Source organism: Drosophila subpulchrella, chromosome X (assembly GCF_014743375.2).
Source record: "Drosophila subpulchrella strain 33 F10 #4 breed RU33 chromosome X, RU_Dsub_v1.1 Primary Assembly, whole genome shotgun sequence".
Taxonomy (NCBI): domain Eukaryota; kingdom Metazoa; phylum Arthropoda; class Insecta; order Diptera; family Drosophilidae; genus Drosophila; species Drosophila subpulchrella.
The window spans coordinates 22,259,906-22,276,903 of NC_050613.1; the positions used below are offsets into that span (position 1 = coordinate 22,259,906).

Below are 16,998 nucleotides of genomic sequence, written 5' to 3' on the forward strand. Positions count from 1 at the left end.
TGTGTATTTTTTTAGATCAATTGAATAATGATAATCTTTCCCATACCAAAACAGCCAGCTAGATTTTTTAAATTTTTATTTTCACTAATTTTTGCAACATTTCATCTTTAATTATACATACATAGTTTCTCATAATTTTTACAGCTTTTTTTTTATATATATTTTTTTATTCCACATAATGGTGTTTTCTTATTTTTCATTTTCTTTCAATTCGAACAACTTTTAACTTTTTACATCAATTTAATTTCAATGAGTTTTCCATTTAGTTTTGTTTATAAATATAATTGTTTTCTTTATTTATTGTTGTTAAGAATATAGAGAATGCTGAAAACGGAAACATGGTAAAAGGGTCCAACGCCTTCGTAGCGGGGCGTGGCAAGTCGAGTTTTGGGTGTGTTTCATGTGTTCAACGTGCTTAATTTTGTGGCTCTGTGGGCGGGCTAGGAAACCATGGACAAAACTGTTCTCTTATATACAACGATTTGGGGAGGAGGACACTCCAAGGACCCAAGGATCCCCACTCCCACCTCCCTAACTATACATATCTCGTCTATATATAACTCAGTGTGTTGTGTGTTTCGGATTTCGGTATGTTCTTCTTCTTCGGTTTGTGCTGGAGCAAAGTTTACTTGGATAATCGCGACTGGGAGCACTGGATCACTGATCTCAAGCCACCCGGCTCCATTTAACATTTACAATATTCGAGAGGCCATTACGAACTAAGAATGGGGGCGTAGCTCTGCTCCCGCCACGAAAACAAAAGCCTATCCGATCGAATCGCAAACATTTTCGTTCCATATATGCTAGGCACAATAGTTTATTGAACAGAAAACAGAATGGGAAAAGGCAAATCAATTAAAAAAAAACATGCTTAACAAACTGGAAGAAACTCGAAATTTGAAATTTATTATTGAACTGGGTCTGAGATTGGAACTAATGAACAATATCGCTAACTTGAAACGGGGTTAAAAAGCGGGTGGTCGTTGAAAGGTCGCAGGAAGTTGGGCAGGTGGAAAGGAAGCTGGGCAAGTGTCTCTGCTTACATGTGTAGTTTATTTCACATACGTATAGGTTCTATTGTTCGTTTCTCTTTCGTGGAGCTTTGAATTCACTAATTTTTCGCTTTTTGTTTCGGTTTTTTTTCTTAGTTTTTGTTTTTGATAACATGAAGATCTCTTTGCAATCGGTTAACATCAAATAAGTTTGTAACTGTTGATTATTTACTATATATATATGCTGCTGCTGCGGCTGCTGCTTCTGCTTCTGCTGCTTCTGATCCTTGTGACTGGTTGTGTGAGTGTGTCTATCTGATCCTGTACGGCCTAATGTCCTGATGCGGCTGCTCGTTACGAAGAAAAATATATATATAATTATATATTTATATATTACGATTTAATATGGATTTCTCTCTGGTTTCACAATATTCTTAAATGGGTTCACTTTTCGCCTTGCAACTTCTGTTTGGGGGTTCCGCGTTTCCTTCCTTTTGCCATTCCGTGTAGCTTCTACATTATCCTTAACTGCTGTTCAACTTCTTCGGCTTCGTTTTCGGTGTGGGTGGGTGGTGTTGGTTATGTGGATGGGGCTAGCGTTTGGTGCCTTGGGGATGCTGGTTGGGGGAGGCGTGTAGCGGGCACTACACTGACTGCCGACTGCCGACTGCCTGCCGCTCAGCTTAGCTTAGTTATCCAGCCATGACTCTCGTCATTCTGTGTATTCCCACCAGTCCTTGTCGTACCCCTCGTGCACGTGCTTTAGCAGGACAGAGCACCGCTTTTCACAATACCTTATCGAAGGGAGATTATTTGGTTTGGTTCGATTGATTCGATTGATTCGTTGTTTTGCCGCAAAGTCAAACTCACCTGTATTTATCTTGCACTTTCTGCTTAATATCAGCCAAATTCTCGGATGTAATATCACGTTCCAAATACTCGGACAACGTCTCCGTTGCCGACTCCAAGTCCTTTTGATTATCCTCGAATATCATGGATTGATTGTTCTTTTTCAAGTAATACGCAAACACGTATGTGTACATGAGAGTCTGGCGGCACTGGCAAAGTATGTCGACAGCCTTTTTCAGAAATTGCACCTGGAATTGCAAGGAGTTTAGTTAATCTGCGTCGTTTTTTAATGCCCTTTGACCACTCACCTCGATCCAGGACATGTTGTGCTGCTGCATCTCTTCCATTTTTTGCTTAACAGATGCATACAATTTGTTCTCAAACTTCATCGACTGCATGTGGTTCATGTAGCGATTGTAGTAGTGGAGATACCTGTTGATTAAGTAGCATTTTTGAGTTAATATATAAATTAAGAACAATCCTTTTATGATATTTATATTTTGGACATCAAAAGCAATAGATCTGAATTCCCTTTTCATATGCGATTGCTTAGTCTTCGGTTATTTTTAATACTATTCTCCGTAGATAACTCTACTTGTTTACCAGCGATAAAACTAAATTGGAAATTATAGCTGATTCATTTCATTCTTTGGCTTTGCAATCGTTATCACTAATTATAGCAATTAGCAGATAAAAGTTTCATTCATTAGTAAGCACTAAAGGGTACACTCAGCCAACTGCGTATATATGAGACAACTCTGGAGTATATAAGTATTAAGTATCCTACAGCCTCGAAACCCACCTTGCCAGTGAGGAGCGCAGCTTCTCCTGGGCATCGCGGGCGGTCTTGGCCTCGTCCTCGTCGTAGCGATTGCAATTGTACCAGGAGGAGCCGTGCGGCTCCCAGGAACCGAGACAGACCCAGCAGAACTCGTGCTTGCAGTTCTGATTCTTGCACACCATGTGGTTGCAGCCGCCGTCCTTCTCGATGGTCACGCTGCACTTGGGACACTCTTTGGTATTGGCCGCGATCCAGTTGGACGTCTCCGAGTCGTCGTCACACTTCTTGATCCACTTCTTTAGCCACCGGCACTTGACCGGATCGTGCCAGTTCTCGCCGCAGGCAAAGCAGAAGACATGGCCGCACTTGCAGTGGACGCGACGTGTCTCCGCGTACGGCACCTTCACCGCATAGGTGCAGTCGACGGACGGACACCAGCGCAGCAGCTGGTTGCACTCCACAAAGCTATTGGTGATCAGCTGCTGGTACTTGACCCGCACCCGTGCGTCTAGCACCAGCTTGGTGACGGTCACGTCGTCCACCAGGATATCACAGCCATGCGCCGCGCACGAGATGGTCTGGCCCAGACCCTCCGTAACGATCTTCGTTGTGAGATACTCGCGCCAACAGATCATGCAGAATCGGTGCCCGCACTCCAGCCCGGTCATCGACTAGATGGGATAAACAGAGATGAGCTATTAGTGAACATTTAAGCATAATTTCTAAATTCTTAGTACATTTTAGCCGCCCTTTATCTTCTCAGACTATTCTTATACTACAAATTTGTATGCCTTTTATATTACAATTTTTTCTAAATTGGCAGTACTTTATTTATTTAGAACTAGCTCTAGTTTTTAGGGGATTCCCACTTTGTAGTCCCCACATTTAGCATTTGACCTTGAATTCATTTTCCTATCATACATGAATGAGACTACAAAAACCAAGTCCTTTAAGTCTGGCAAAAGTGAAAGTCTCTAGAAATTGTAGTTGAGAACTACTTGCATTTGCACATTTGACTCTAACAAGACGGGCGACAAGTCAATTATCCAATCTAAAACCTTACTTAGTTGCACACATAACCCTGAACTGCTTAAATTCACTAGACATAACCAGATTCTGCCAGGCAAATTCAAATAAGTATAACAATCAAAAATTATAAATCAAACGAGTATAATATTGATAAGCTCTGGCAATAAAATAATTGATATAAAATGTTTTAGAATATTATAGATTTGAGCGGCTGCCTAGCACCCGAGTATTATTATTATTATCAGATAAGGCATTTGTTTCTCCCGAAATGTCGATGGTTAGTCGGTAGGCAAATAGATTTTTAAACCACAATTGGGTCATGGAAGAACTTTTCACCCCTTTGGGGGAAACTTACATCTGGCGGTAGTAGTGAAAAACATATTTCGCACTCTTCGCACTGACTTCGTGTGGTCTGAAATAGAGGAATAGAGGGAAATGCATTAGGTGGGCCACAAAAACAGGAACCCTAGCTATGGGCTCACCTTTTGTCTGACCGCTTCGGTGGCGTTGTTGAAAGGATTTATGACGTGTGCGCATTTGAAGAACTCCTCGGTGTTGTCGTCGAAGTACTTTTCCAAGAGCTTCTCCTTGTCCCACTTGAAGTGATTCAGCAGTATCCGCGTGATGGGTGTGGGGAGCTGTGGACATAAGAAGCGAGACAAAGCGAGTGTCAGTGAATGATGGCTAATATATGGGTCTGTCTGGCGAGAGGGAAGCAAAAGCGGTAGCCCCTTCCCAGCTGGCCTCGGAATCAATGCCAAATCGTTAGCGATCAGCAGCTGAAGCTGCATTAGGTTGAACCACTAGCGGATGTCGCTGCGGATGTGGTTGAACCACTAACAATGCGAGTAAAAAAGTTTCAAAAACTCTAAAAACAGGTCTAATTAAAATCGCTATTTTACTTTTCTTTGGTAAATTCAATTTAAACCTTTTTCTACTACAAGTACTTACTTCAATAAATATTTATAACATTTCTTGGTAATATAAAAATACATAAAGGTGAAAATGATTAGAATTAACATTAAAGAGGTGTTACAAAGTGATTTATTTGACTAATAATTATCTATAGAAAACATCTGCTTCAATAAATTGTGTCAACAAACAAAGTTAACACCCACACAAAGTGAATTTCCTTTTATTTATTACCAACAAAATAATTAAGTACCCTTGCTTTTAATTTATATTTATTATTTTGGAAACCCTTATATTTTAAGTAATTTTTTTATTAGCAATTATCTAAACAAACAAAAGTTTTGGTACGTTAAAAGAGCTTTTACTCTTTTTGACTACATGCAGGTCATTTTCCCATTGGATAAAGTTTGACTCATTTCAACGGAAATCCCTGAAAGTTTGGTTTTTCCAAGGAAATCCCTCGATTCGCGGGAAAATGAAAAAGGACGACCGTGCAGGTCAATTTTGGGCAAGCTAGCGCAAATGCGGAGGAGGGATGCGGATGCGGATGTGGATCTGGCGACCTTGGGTGCGCCTGGGTGCTGCTTGTGTTCCGATTTCACTGGCACTGGCAGTCGTCAACGGACGACCTTCAGTGTATCCCAGATCCCAGGCAGAGCGGTGGGCGAAGGCGGAGAAGTGGGCGCAAGCTGCGCGGATACACATGCACAAATGCACTATGTTTGGTACAGTGGTAACTCGGTGGGGCGAAATTTTCTACAGTCTATGTCTGCTCTTTCTCTACAAATCGATTATACTTTTAGAAACCATAAACAATTTTTGCTGTTTCCATTTTCATTGATATGTTTTGAATATAAAACATACATCCCATATATTTAAAACAGTTCATTTTTTTATGATGAGCTAATCAAGTTAAAAATATACTAAAAATGATCTGTTTTCTGTTTAATAGCGTTTTAAAGATAATTATTCTAAAGCAAAGACAAACGGAAGCGGATGTGAGTTATGTATCTTTAGGTCCTATCCGTAAGATTCGTGTACTTCCCCAACATTTTTTTAAGCTACGGTCAGACGATAAAATTATTTGAGCAAAATGATAAACGATTGCCAGGAACTTACAAAGAATGTTATTATAAATGATTAAATACATGTTCTTGGAAAAACTAAAGCACACCTATATTATATTTTCCACTGGGATTGTTTAATAAACGCAATGATAAAACAAATATGAACCAAAAACTAAGGAAAATGAGTCCCTAACTCCAAGTTCCCGTAACTAGTGAACGTCCATGGTAGGGAGGGTTGACTGTATTTGTTGGTAATTAGGGGGATGCACAGATATGTGTAGGTGGGCTGGTTGTACACACATATCTGGTGCCCACTGTACTCTTACCTTAAGCAGCAGATTGACATCGTCGATGATCTCCCGCTGGTGTTGCACAATCTCGTCGGTGGTGAGCACCTTGTACTGGTAGTCATCTTGGTCCAGCTGGCGCTCCGCGGAACTTGGAAGGTCCACCTCCATGCCGAAGTCGTCATCGCCGTCGTCGCCCGAGGAGACGTTGCCCGAATCGACATTATCGCAGAAATCGTTGTCATTGTCTGAGTCCATTTTTCGGATTCTGTTTTGCGCTTCTTCTTCTGCTGCTGCTGCTGCTGCTGCTGCTGCTGGTGCTGCTGCTCCTCCTTCTTCTCTCTGCCTCTTCTTCCTGTTCCTCTGCCTCTTCCTCTTCCTCTTCCTCTGCGCTCTTGGCTCTCTCGCTCCACTTCCGTTCTTTGAGCTGCCCCTCTTTGTTCTCCGCTTTCGTGGCTTTGTTTTCCTCTGGCTTTCCTTTGGTTTTTTGCTTTAGCCCTCTTGCTTTTCCAACTTGCTTTTGTTTACGTTTTTGCGCAGCTCTTTTCCTAACCCGTTGTTATTGTTGTTGACGTTGTTGCTGCTGTGGCGTGGCCCGTTACGTTTTCCAGCGATTTGTTGCACCAGTTGCACACACCTCCCAACACTAACTTGTTTAATTGGCTGCTGATTTTAACGCTGCGCGCTGCTGTTTTTATTGTGGGGGTGGGAAAAAGAGAAATACATATGTGAGATTTTCTAATGACAATAGGATAGGTCTTCGTTCAGCTGGCGCGGTCATACTGGCGGCGGGATTTTCCGCACTGCGGTCACACTTAACAGGGGCGAACTGCTGATTTAACAGCGCAAAAGGCCAAAATAACACTCTGCTAACTGTATGTGTGTGCCTGTGCATGTGTGTGCCCGTATATTATATACACAATTGTATTGTTTTTTTTTGTTTCCCTTTTATTTTCTTCATAAGCAGATTATGTTGTTTTCAAGGTAATCACACACACCAGCGCGCACTGCCTGTACGAGCTGGTGCAACACATGCGCACATTACGTGTGTATTGCCACACGCACACACACGCACGCTCACACTCGAAAAGCTTATGACTTTTTGTTGACTTTTTACGCACTTTTGCCAGAGTAAAAACACTAGCATATCACTTATCGTGACCGACTCGACGTCGTGTTTAGTTGCATGGCAGTCTGGTGACGGTGGCGTTGACGTTGAATTTCGAAAATCGATTTAAACACACGAGCATTTTAAAACATTACATGCATTTCGACTCGTACATACTGTAAAGTAACAGAGCAGTGTTGTGAAGTGGTCGAAAACAGTGCTGGCAAATAATTGCGTGGGCGTGGTTGGTGTCCTCACTAAATGTAAGGGAGACTGTTAAAGCACAGACCACAACCTCAGAACTGGTCACCCTAAACAGCAAAATGGAGATCAACCTTGAAAGCTTTTTAATTTTTTTTTCATTTGGCGCCAACAAAATGGCGACCCAATATTATAAGAAATAAAAAACCAATTTTTTGTTGAAAAAAACATTTTATTTAAATTAAAATCAAAATTAACATCAGATAAAATCGATACAGGCCATCTCACTCTAAACCAACGCCATCAGCCTTCTCTTTCTATTTGAAACTCGTATAAGAAAGAGATCGCCGCTCTATGGCCATCTCGCTCAAAATAGTTTTTTTTCCCAAGTTTCGTATAACATTTCACCAATTATACGAAACTTAGCAATTTATTAGTTTTTTAGACTGATTAAGGCGCGTAAAACGTTACCCATTTGTTTCCTTTATTTGCAACATTTTGCATGCCTTTTAAGACTTTGATTTTTTTTTTGCATTGCGGCTTGTAAAACGTTGCGTCTTATGATTTTTCTGGCGTTTTGTGTTTAAATCATTTTGTTTTACTGCTTGACAGACGAGTCAACCATTAAAACAATCAGTGTGTGGCTTTCAAATAATCTTATTTGGCTTACTGTTCGTAAGACAAATCAATTTCAGCCGTTTACAGGAAACCATGTATTTTTTATACTAATTTTCTTTTTTTCTTTAGAAAACGGTTCGAACGATTCTTCTCTAATCTTCTCGTTCATTCGAACCGTTCTCCAAAGCTATTTCCAAAACCTTTTTTTACCCATTAGATGGCCATCTCAGCACCCTAAACGGATGAGAAGAAAAAAAACATAATTAGGATAGTTGTGGATGCAACGTGTCCGAAAATCTCCTGTAAAAGTGGAAAAAGATCGCCACTGACTGTCTTTTGAAGTGTTTGGGGCTTAAAACCAGGTTTTGAAGTTCCTATGAAAGCTAAGCGATCCCGGGAGTAACGCACTCACTTGCAGATAATTTGAGACTGAAAGGAAAAGCGGGAAAGAATAGATGTTATTAATAGGGCTCCACCATTTTGTTTGTCAAAGACTGTGGGCGTGTACGTTGCACCGCGTGGGGCATGTACTACTTACCATGACAATGAAAACTGTACCACGTTTATATATCTATCTAAAAGCCCCCCAAAATTGCTTCCATACGCCCAAAATTTTCACTTAGTGCAAGAAATTAGGGAAAACTAAGAGCATAATGCCAATTCGATGCGTAATCAGTGTGTATGTATACCAGAAAACAATCAACTGAGTAAAAAGTGCTTGCGTGAGTGTGTGTTGGATCAAGAAAAGTCTAATTCAATTTGAGAAATTAAGGCTAAAATCACTTCACTAAGTTCGTTGCGTTTCGTTTACCTAAACTCTAAACATTTTTTTTTAAATGAAGCTAGAAATTAGTAATCTGCCTAGTGTGACCAGAGCGGTGATGCAACATCTAGCTATTCTAGCCCTCGATATTTTCGGGTTTTGGGCACTCTAAAGGTTAAATACCAATATCGGAAATAGTGGGAATGGAGGGGAAAAAGTCTTATAAATGTTGGTTAAATTTGAAACGTTATTGAGCCTGAATATTTATGGAACTAAGAACAGATTTAACAATTACAAAATATTTAAAAAATATTTTCTTGAGACTGGCAATATTTTTGATTTTGAAACTACATTTTTTGGTGGCTCTTAAATAATTTGTATTCCAATCCAAGTTATTTACATACTAAACAATTATTAAACTTGAGTGCTTTTAAATAAATTAAAGTTATTTATTGCAAGAGTTGAAACAAAATAGAGACACTAGCTTTAATATAATTCCAATGTGTGTGTATATTTGGTTTTTGGAATCCATCAGTCGTTCATCTCGCCCACTCCCATGGCGTGGCTCAGTTCCTTTCCCCCGGCAGCCAAGACGTCCAGCAGCAGGTCGCCCTTGTCCTTGCGCTTGCTGGGCCGCACCTTCTTCTGCTGCTGCAGGGCGGCCACCTGGGCGGCGTGCATTTGACGGCGGTGCTTGTGCATGTTGCCCGAGTTCTTGAAGGTCCGCTCGCAGAAGGCGCACTCGTACAGATCCTGGCCGGTGTGCGTGGCCGTGTGCTCCTCGAGGCCTCGGCTGCTCTTGAACTCCTTGCCGCAGTGCGTGCACTTGTGATACTCCTTCGGATGGTGGTAGCGGATGTGCGCCGCCAGCTTCGCCCGCGAGCCCTTCTCCAGGCCGCACTGCTCGCATTTCCATTGCCGCAGCGAGGCGGCGTCCAGATGCATGTACATGTGCTTTCGCAAACTGTTCTCGTCGGACAGCCAAACCTGGCACTCCTGGCACTGCACCTCCGGCAGCTGGGAGCCCTCGCGATGCACGGTGCGCTTGTGCACCAACAGGTTCTGCTTCGTCTTGAATTTGGCGCCGCAGGAGTCGCAGATGAAGGGCACGAAGGCGGGGTCATGGGTCCGTCGCATATGCAGCCGCAGATCGACGGCAGTGCGAAAGCTATGGGCAAATAAGAAATAGCATTAAACTCCAGGGCAAAGCTCAGTATCCCTTTTCCTTTATTAACTTACGTCCTGTCGCAGTGCTTGCACTGCTCCTTTCGCTCCTGCTGGTGCACCCGTGAGTGAATGGTGAGCAGGAACTGCTTGGAAAACCGCTTGGAGCACTGATTGCACGCGAAGCTTAGCTCATCCTCGTTGGAGTGGAAGCGCAGCATGTGTACGTCGTAGCTAATCCGGCTGACCAGCTGCTTAGAGCAGATCTTGCACCTGCAGTTCGTTCATTAGTAGGGGTTACACCAAATGCTTATGCTGGCCAAGTACCTAAAGTAGTCCGGATCGTTGTGCATCCGAAGATGGTCCACGTAGAGGGCCCGCTTCTTGTAGCGCCGCTGGCAGCAGACCACATATCCGGCGGACTGGTGATGATTCCGGAAATGTCGCTTCATTTCGGCAAAGTTCTGGAACTGATCGTCGCCGCCACACATGCAGCACTCCAGGCGTCCGTGCAGAGCTATGTAGCTGTCCATTTCGCGGCCATTGCTGCTCCGGCTCTCCGGATCGCCATCGCCCTCGGCCTCCTCGTCCTCGTCCGCCTCCTCCTGGTGGCGCTTCGTCTTGGCCTTGGCCTTGACGACCCGGGTTCTGGGTGTGGCTGCGGCTGCCCGCGGTCGCATGCTCCGTCTGATGGGCGAGGGCAGACGCATCCTCCGCCGGGTGGAGGTCCGGATACTGCTGCTCCTGCTGCTGCTGGCATCGCCGTCGATCTCGTTGCACTCCTCGTTGTCCGCCGCCGCTGGACTCACATCGATCTCCGGCTCGCACAGGATCTGCGCCTTGGTGTCCGCATCCTCGTCCTCGGAGAAGGGCTCCATCTTCAGCTGCTGCAGGCCCAGCTGCTTCTTCATCACCATGGCGCAGAACTGCTCGAAGTCGGCCAACTGCTGCCAGCACTGGGTGCAGAGGCACTTGGACACCGCGTCGTTGGGCAGGAGCTGTAAATTGGGATGCAATGCGGGAATACATGGTTTAAACAGAGTTGAATCCACTTACCACCAACTGCAGGTGCTTCTCAATCAGCTCCGCCAGGTTGGAGGGCGCCTCCTCGTGGTCCTCCTGGTCGAAGATCGGCACGCTGTGCTCCGCATCGTCCAGGCAGAGGCGGCATATCATTGCTTTATGGCTGCAGGAAGACCAATTAATTCAATTAATTGCCTGGCAAATTCGGTTTACAAAGTGCGGAGTTGCCAGATCTCGGGCGGAATCAACGACAAGCTAGAGATGCCAAGGCGGAGGAAGAGCAAAAAAGCTAAGGGGCAAGTGATGAATTGTATAATTAATGTTTGCGAACTTATTCTTTTTTATCAATAAAAACTTTTATAAATTCAATATTTTAGATAAATAGACCTATAATACATTTAATAAGCTTTAATTCATTTGATGAAAACAAAATGTCTAATTACATCATTCTTAAGGAAGCTCAAAAATTTTCAAGTAAATTTTAACAATTATTCAACAATTAGCTCTTATCAATAATTAAAAGTATATAATTTTTCCATTTTCCACTTTGACCTGAGGACTTAAATATATTCGACTAGAGCTTCTCGTTTGATAAATTATTTTCAACTGTTTTAAAAACTAGCTAGAAAAGGGGCCAGATTGTCGGCGCTGACCACGCCGGCAACAGCAACAACACAAGACAGACGGACAAACAAAAAAGAAAAGACGCGACGAACCGGGCAAGGAAGAGAAGAGAAAGAGCAGAGGCAGAGGCAGAGGCAGACGAAGAGACGGAGGCAGCGGAATCGACAAGGACCAGGAAGAAGAAGAGCAAGAGGAAGACGCCCCGAGAGAAGTAATTTGTAGCATTAGACCCCCAAATCCCATTTGCCGGCGTCTCTCATCCAGAATGACCGTTTCCGCCGCAGTGGACCAGTACACGGTGCTAACTGGGGACCGCTCCAAGATCAAGGACCTCCTGTGCAGCCGCCTGACGGAGTGCGGGTGGCGGGACGAGGTGCGCCTGATGTGCCGCACCATTCTGCTGGAGAAGGGCGCCAACAACAGCTTCACCGTGGAGCAGCTCATCACGGAGGTAACGCCCAAGGCCCGCACCCTCGTCCCGGATGCCGTCAAGAAGGAGCTCCTCATGAAGATCCGGACCATTCTCACCGAGAACGAGGAGGAGGCCGACGAGCCGGAGGACGAGGCCTGAACTGACCACCCCCCTGATTTCCACGCAACTACAGTAATTACTCGAGTTTATTTGTACGGTTTTATACATAAATCCCGGCCAGGGAATACCCCGCAGTTCCGCAGAATCCATCAATGACCAAATCCATCTACGTTCCATCAAGAAAGATGAAGTTTTTTTTGTTGATTAATGGCACTGCAGGGTGGTTACACACAAAAGTAGCAGACAAACACACACAGATTCAGTCGGGCGTGGGGCACACGGAGCTGTTGCTGACAAAGTCGAAGCCCTCGGGATCGGGTATTTCGATCAGGGACTTGTTGTTGATCCCGCCCAGCGGCGGCAGCATGTGTCCGGCTAACGTGGCAGGTGCAGTCACTACTGCCTGAGGAGGTTGTGGTGGTGGTGGTGGATGAGGATGAGAAGCCACTGGAGCCGCTGCGGAGGTAATGCTGCTACTGGGCTGCGAGTACTTTCTCACCCAGTCGTTCGGATGCATCTTCTTCTTGTGGTTGTGCATGTTGGCGTGCGACTTAAAGGTGCGCGTGCAGAACTGGCACTGATACAGATCGATGCCCGTGTGGGTGGCCATGTGCTCCTGGAAGAGAAACAGTCTGGGATTAGCCCGATCAGGATGGCGCACTGCTGGAAACTCACGGCTAAGGCCCGCGGTAGCTTGAACTCCTTGTCGCAGAGACTGCACTTGTGCCGCTTGGCGGAGTGATGGTACCGCATGTGGCTGCTGAGTGCGGCACGGGATGACTTCTCTGCATTGCAGAGCAGGCATCGGTACTTGGTGTCGCCGTCGCGGTCATCGTGGCGCGCCAGATGCTTGCGCAGGCTACGCTCGTCCCGCAGCCAGCGGCCGCACAGGGTACACTGCACCTCCGCCACGGGCCCGTCCGGATGCAGCGCCTTCTTGTGGATGAGGAAGTTGGCCTTGCTCCTGAAATGGGTCCCGCAAATGTCGCATATGATAGGCGTAAAGTCCGCCGCATGCATCCGCTTGACATGGGCGCTCAGCTCGAATTTCGTGCGGAATCTGTAATGGGACAAAGCAACGCATTAGGTGATTGGCTACCAGGCCAGCACCACTCACGTCTTGCCGCAGGTGTCGCACACCTCGGGCCGCTCGGTGCCCTTGTGCCCCTTGAGGTGCATGGTCAGCAGGAACTTCTTGGCGAAGCGCGCCTCGCAGATGGCGCACTGGTGGACCAGCTCCTGCTGCTGCGAGTGGAAGCGCAGCATGTGCATCACCTGGCTGTTGCGGTTGAGGAAGTTCTTGCGGCAGCTCTGGCAGCTAAAGTACTGCGGATCCTTGTGGCAGTGCAGATGGTCGACGTACAGCGTCCGCTTCTTGTACCGATTGTTGCAGCACTTCACATAGCCGGTGCAGTCGTGCTCCACGCGAAAGTGGCGCTTGAGATCGTTAAAGTCCTCCAGCGGAGCAGCGCAAATGGCGCAGTCCAGTTTAACATTGGAGGCTATATAGTCGTCCATCTCCTTGATGCTGCTGCGCTTGACGGGCGCCTCCGAGGGATCGTCATTGTCGTCGGCAGTGACCAGTTTCTTGGTCTTGGGTCGGCCGCGTTTGCCGCGTGGCTTTGGCTGCTCGTCGGCATCGGGAGCCACATCCGCCTCGTCCTCATCATCATCCTCGTCCTCATCCTGATCCTCCTCTGCTCCTGCACTGCTGCGTTTAAGCTCTCGTAACCTCGCTCTTGACTCCCTCAGAGATAACTCTGTGATCTTTGCCTTGTTCTGCTGCTTGCGCTTCTCGTACTTCCTCTTGATGATCTGATGCGTCTGCTGCAGCGGCGTTTTGCGTGGCCTGCCCCTGGGGCGTGGCTTCACCGGATCCAGCTCGGGCTCCGGCTCATCTTCATCCTCAGGCTGAAATTCCTGCTCGAAGTCTGGCTCAAAGGTGTCGCCGTAGTCGCTGTCCTTCTCGTCGCCCGCGGACAGGGCGTCTATGACCGGTTCGCACAGTATGTGATCCTTGATGTCGTCGCCCTCGTAGCTGAGCTTCGGCTCGATGGGCGACTCCGTGTTCCACACGACCAAGGCAGGCTCCGGCTCCGCCAGTTCCGGCAACTCCGGCAGTTCCGTCTTTAGCTGCAGCGAGCGGTGCAGCGACCGCTGCTTTTCCGCCACCATGGAGCAGAAGTGATCGATCTCGGTCAGCTGTTGACAGCAGCGGTTGCACAGGCACGTGGACACCGCGTCGTTGGCCGCCAACTGGGGTGGACAATTGGGTGTGGTGTGGATCATTAGTGAGGCCCTTTGTACTTCGGATTGGGAACATGGACATGCAGTCCATGTCCAAATCTACTCACCACCAGCTGCAGATGTCGCTCGATCAGCTCCGGCAGCTGGCGCATCGCCGGTTGCGCCGCAGACGGGTCCTGGTCGAAAATGGGCACCCCGTGCTCAGCATCCTCCAGGCAGAGTCGGCATATCATCTCATAAAAGGAAGGACACAAATCACAAATCAAATCGGGTTAAATGCAGCTGTTTTTAAGTCGTTGCTGAGTTGTTGCCGCGGGCGTTGCCGGACCGCGATCAGAAGCTGCAACAGAGCAGCCTCATCGGGAAAAAAGCTAGAGATATATAGCTGAAAAATTTTCCAAAATACATAGTTTGTTTGAAAGATTATACTTGTTTTTTTCGTGAGTTAAACATATCAAAAATCATTTAAAAAATCTAATTAATTAGAAATGGCCTTTGAAGAATGTACATACACCTTGGATGTGTTTTTAAATTTATTTTTGTACAGTTGAAGTAATTTGAGGATTTTGAAACGTGGCTTATCTAAGGCTACTTTTTGCAAGCATATTGACTGATTAACTTTCTTTGGGATATTTAGAGTACTGCGACTGGCTTTAGATCCATTTCTGGCTTTAGATCGATTTCCGGCTTGAGATCCATTTCCTCGTTGCTAGGAGATGACGGACGCATTGGCTTCGGCGGGGTTAGGGGTTTCTCCTTCGGCCTCGAAATGTGATCCTTGATGACCAGCAGATCGGACTCGGATTCGTTTATCAAATCAAAGCCAGACAAAGTGCTATTCCTATCGGTCTTGTCTCCCAGAGCTTCATTAATGGTATCAGATAGGTTTTCCATCTGCTTCCGCTTCTGCTTCAACTGCCTCTTGGCTATTACATCGTTGACGAGGTCCTCTATGCTGGGCGTAATCTGCAAGGAAGGACGATGTCCACGTGATAGCAAACAGCTATCCGCCGCGGCCATCATTTGCCCAAGAATAGAGCTCATAAGTTGACCCACTAAATCACCGCCCGCCAAAGTGGCATGGATCAGGACCTGGTCGAAGGAGAATTCATTGTTGCTGAAGAAGGAGCGCAGGAGCTCCTCGTAGATCACCTCATTACCGCCGCCTACAGTGGGCAACAGCCAGAACAGGAAGAGCAGTTTCATCTCGTTCAGGAATGGAATGAATGCAACCAGACCCGTTGTCAGAAAATCGAAGACCACAAAGACTCCGTAGACGATCCAGTAGGACATCCACATGCGAAGTTCCTCTTCGCTGCGCTTCTGACCGTTAAGGATCTTGTAGGACGCGAAGGCCGGATAAAAACAGCCCACAAGCAGGGAAAGAAGACGTAATACGTTTGCGTAAAGCATTGTTTTAATTTTGAGCCACTTTTAAATTTTGGATTTTATGTGAAAATAAAATAGATGTATGTCTGGATTTATGGTTTTCAATTTGGTATATGTACCATACAAGAATTTGACAATACTAGATGGTAAAGTGTATGCCTGCTTTAATTTTTCAAATTCAATAAATGTGTGCACCCATTTTGTAAAACTATTTTGGTAAATTTTCAAGTAAACTTGTACTTAAGAATTTTATATCTACTCGCTGCTATTTGTACATAAAAAACTAAAGATTTTCTTACATTACAACAATATACAATACAAAATGTGGGTCTTTTGAATACAAGTTGGGATCCCCCCCTCCTTAGCGCAGGAAAATAGCTAGAATATCGATAAATGGTTAGATTAGCTTCACTGGTCGCTAGAGCAGTGTTGGTAAGCGCACCGATTACGGATTTTATTTGAAAACACAAAGCGACGCGATGGATCCCACCGAGAGTCCAGGAAAACCCCTAAAATCCTATGTGCGACGCTCTGCCCTGTTTGAGAATGTGGCCAACGTGACCGCCGGTGACATGTCCTGCAGCGATGTGTCCGACATTGAGCTGCAGGATGTGCCCGCTACTTTGGAAGCCACCCTCAAACCGCGGCCCTACGAAGCCAGCACTTTGTTCAACATCGACCTGGACGAAAGTAAGTGGTTCCTTGGCCAATTAAACAATATATACCAATATGTAGTTTCCTTTTCAGTCTGGGGACCCAGCACGCAGGAGGATGAGGTGCAGCAGTACAAGAAGCGCGCCCAGGGGGAGCAGCAGAAGTTCGTGGACTTTGTGATGCAGGCGTATCTGAACATGGATAGCCAGAATGTGAGCTACCAGCCCAGCAAGGAGCAGCAGCGCTACCTCGACCAGGGCCCCAATTTACAGAACTTCGTGCGAGGCTCCTTGGCCTTCACAAATGCCGCCATCCGATTCCAGGCGGAGCACGAGGACATGATGGAGCTGCAGAGCAGCCTGGAGGATCAGTACCAGTTCATGCGGAACACTTTGATCAACAATGCTACTCACCAGAATCTGGCCGGCCCACGATGATAACGCATGTATCTTAGTGGAGAATACGGAATCCATAGAGCTATGTACATTATAAGTGAATAAGTCCATAAAAGTCAACACTAATTTAAGCTAAAATGAGGTAAACCTTAGGCCTCCAAATGATAACCCATTAATCAAAATGTTATCTATATCCATGTCATCTATGGATGAACGTATCATTTGAAAATGACTATTAAACTGTTTAAATATCAAAAATGCATTCATTATTCCAATTTCACTTTAAGCTTAACTTCTTGAGGTTTCTGTGATTTGAAACTTGGCCATTGATTATTAATCAGACAACTTGCACCCTTCAGATTG

The 16,998-nt window shown here is 45.6% G+C and overlaps 6 protein-coding genes and 1 long non-coding RNA gene across 11 annotated transcripts; 2 read left to right on the plus strand and 5 right to left on the minus strand.

The window, feature by feature from the left end:
- Positions 1 to 799: 799 nt before the first annotated feature.
- LOC119556629 (E3 ubiquitin-protein ligase ariadne-1) lies at positions 800 to 7,205 on the minus strand. 2 transcript variants are annotated; one of them, XM_037868954.1, is made up of 8 exons: positions 7,039 to 7,205; positions 5,957 to 6,602; positions 4,134 to 4,289; positions 4,007 to 4,063; positions 2,644 to 3,293; positions 2,150 to 2,273; positions 1,863 to 2,089; positions 800 to 1,786 (listed from the first exon to the last, which is right to left on the minus strand). In XM_037868954.1, exons 2-8 carry the CDS (start codon positions 6,173 to 6,175, stop codon positions 1,705 to 1,707), a joined length of 1,515 nt encoding a protein of 504 aa, XP_037724882.1. In that variant the 5' UTR covers positions 6,176 to 6,602; positions 7,039 to 7,205; the 3' UTR covers positions 800 to 1,704. The 2 variants fall into 2 exon arrangements, with proteins under 2 accessions (XP_037724882.1, XP_037724880.1); XM_037868952.1 differs by having other exon boundaries at positions 5,957 to 6,605.
- A 458-nt stretch (positions 7,206 to 7,663) lies between these two features.
- LOC119556869 lies at positions 7,664 to 8,723 on the minus strand. 3 transcript variants are annotated; one of them, XR_005220005.1, is made up of 3 exons: positions 8,383 to 8,723; positions 8,257 to 8,273; positions 7,664 to 8,078 (listed from the first exon to the last, which is right to left on the minus strand). It is a non-coding gene; the product is annotated as an uncharacterized LOC119556869 (long non-coding RNA). The 3 variants fall into 3 exon arrangements; XR_005220006.1 differs by having other exon boundaries at positions 8,175 to 8,273; XR_005220004.1 differs by having other exon boundaries at positions 7,664 to 8,273.
- A 312-nt stretch (positions 8,724 to 9,035) lies between these two features.
- On the minus strand, positions 9,036 to 11,030 carry LOC119557928 (transcription factor grauzone). The gene is made up of 4 exons (XM_037870937.1): positions 10,828 to 11,030; positions 10,099 to 10,769; positions 9,847 to 10,044; positions 9,036 to 9,775 (listed from the first exon to the last, which is right to left on the minus strand). The coding sequence occupies exons 1-4, from the start codon at positions 10,945 to 10,947 to the stop codon at positions 9,139 to 9,141; spliced, it is 1,626 nt and encodes a 541-aa protein (XP_037726865.1). The 5' UTR covers positions 10,948 to 11,030; the 3' UTR covers positions 9,036 to 9,138.
- A 434-nt stretch (positions 11,031 to 11,464) lies between these two features.
- On the plus strand, positions 11,465 to 12,189 carry LOC119557306 (enhancer of yellow 2 transcription factor). Of its 2 annotated transcripts, none has more exons than XM_037870016.1 (2): positions 11,465 to 11,629; positions 11,683 to 12,189. In XM_037870016.1, exon 2 carries the CDS (start codon positions 11,684 to 11,686, stop codon positions 11,987 to 11,989), a length of 306 nt encoding a protein of 101 aa, XP_037725944.1. In that variant the 5' UTR covers positions 11,465 to 11,629; position 11,683; the 3' UTR covers positions 11,990 to 12,189. The 2 variants fall into 2 exon arrangements, with proteins under 2 accessions (XP_037725944.1, XP_037725945.1); XM_037870017.1 differs by having other exon boundaries at positions 11,469 to 11,629; positions 11,703 to 12,189.
- On the minus strand, positions 12,122 to 14,528 carry LOC119557304 (transcription factor grauzone). The gene is made up of 4 exons (XM_037870014.1): positions 14,305 to 14,528; positions 13,068 to 14,206; positions 12,626 to 13,010; positions 12,122 to 12,566 (listed from the first exon to the last, which is right to left on the minus strand). The coding sequence occupies exons 1-4, from the start codon at positions 14,428 to 14,430 to the stop codon at positions 12,210 to 12,212; spliced, it is 2,007 nt and encodes a 668-aa protein (XP_037725942.1). The 5' UTR covers positions 14,431 to 14,528; the 3' UTR covers positions 12,122 to 12,209.
- Positions 14,529 to 14,697: 169 nt separating this feature from the next.
- On the minus strand, positions 14,698 to 15,711 carry LOC119557305 (putative HVA22-like protein g). Its single transcript, XM_037870015.1, has one exon. The coding sequence runs from the start codon at positions 15,608 to 15,610 to the stop codon at positions 14,831 to 14,833; it is 780 nt and encodes a 259-aa protein (XP_037725943.1). The 5' UTR covers positions 15,611 to 15,711; the 3' UTR covers positions 14,698 to 14,830.
- Positions 15,712 to 16,057: 346 nt separating this feature from the next.
- LOC119556942 lies at positions 16,058 to 16,832 on the plus strand. The gene is made up of 2 exons (XM_037869434.1): positions 16,058 to 16,276; positions 16,334 to 16,832. The coding sequence occupies exons 1-2, from the start codon at positions 16,066 to 16,068 to the stop codon at positions 16,675 to 16,677; spliced, it is 555 nt and encodes a 184-aa protein (XP_037725362.1). The 5' UTR covers positions 16,058 to 16,065; the 3' UTR covers positions 16,678 to 16,832.
- Positions 16,833 to 16,998: the final 166 nt, after the last annotated feature.

Bases quoted from the DNA above. Each gene is read 5' to 3' on its own strand.
- LOC119557306 (XM_037870016.1), top strand. From the start codon at position 11,684: ATGACCGTTTCCGCCGCAGTGGACCAGTACACGGTGCTAACTGGGGAC.
- LOC119557304 (XM_037870014.1), bottom strand. From the start codon at position 14,430: ATGATATGCCGACTCTGCCTGGAGGATGCTGAGCACGGGGTGCCCATT. The intron at 14,207-14,304 runs GTGAGTAGATTT...TGTCCACCCCAG, and splicing joins AGCGACATCTGCAGCTGGTG to TTGGCGGCCAACGACGCGGT. The intron at 13,011-13,067 runs GTGAGTGGTGCT...GTCCCATTACAG, and splicing joins TGCGACACCTGCGGCAAGAC to ATTCCGCACGAAATTCGAGC.
- LOC119556629 (XM_037868954.1), bottom strand. From the start codon at position 6,175: ATGGACTCAGACAATGACAACGATTTCTGCGATAATGTCGATTCGGGC. The intron at 4,290-5,956 runs GTAAGAGTACAG...TTATGTCCACAG, and splicing joins ATGTCAATCTGCTGCTTAAG to CTCCCCACACCCATCACGCG. The intron at 2,090-2,149 runs GTGAGTGGTCAA...TTGCAATTCCAG, and splicing joins ACAACATGTCCTGGATCGAG to GTGCAATTTCTGAAAAAGGC.
- LOC119556942 (XM_037869434.1), top strand. From the start codon at position 16,066: ATGGATCCCACCGAGAGTCCAGGAAAACCCCTAAAATCCTATGTGCGA. The intron at 16,277-16,333 runs GTAAGTGGTTCC...TTTCCTTTTCAG, and splicing joins CAACATCGACCTGGACGAAA to TCTGGGGACCCAGCACGCAG.
- LOC119557305 (XM_037870015.1), bottom strand. From the start codon at position 15,610: ATGCTTTACGCAAACGTATTACGTCTTCTTTCCCTGCTTGTGGGCTGT.
- LOC119557928 (XM_037870937.1), bottom strand. From the start codon at position 10,947: ATGATATGCCGCCTCTGCCTGGACGATGCGGAGCACAGCGTGCCGATC. The intron at 10,770-10,827 runs GTAAGTGGATTC...CCCAATTTACAG, and splicing joins AGAAGCACCTGCAGTTGGTG to CTCCTGCCCAACGACGCGGT. The intron at 10,045-10,098 runs GTACTTGGCCAG...AACGAACTGCAG, and splicing joins AACGATCCGGACTACTTTAG to GTGCAAGATCTGCTCTAAGC.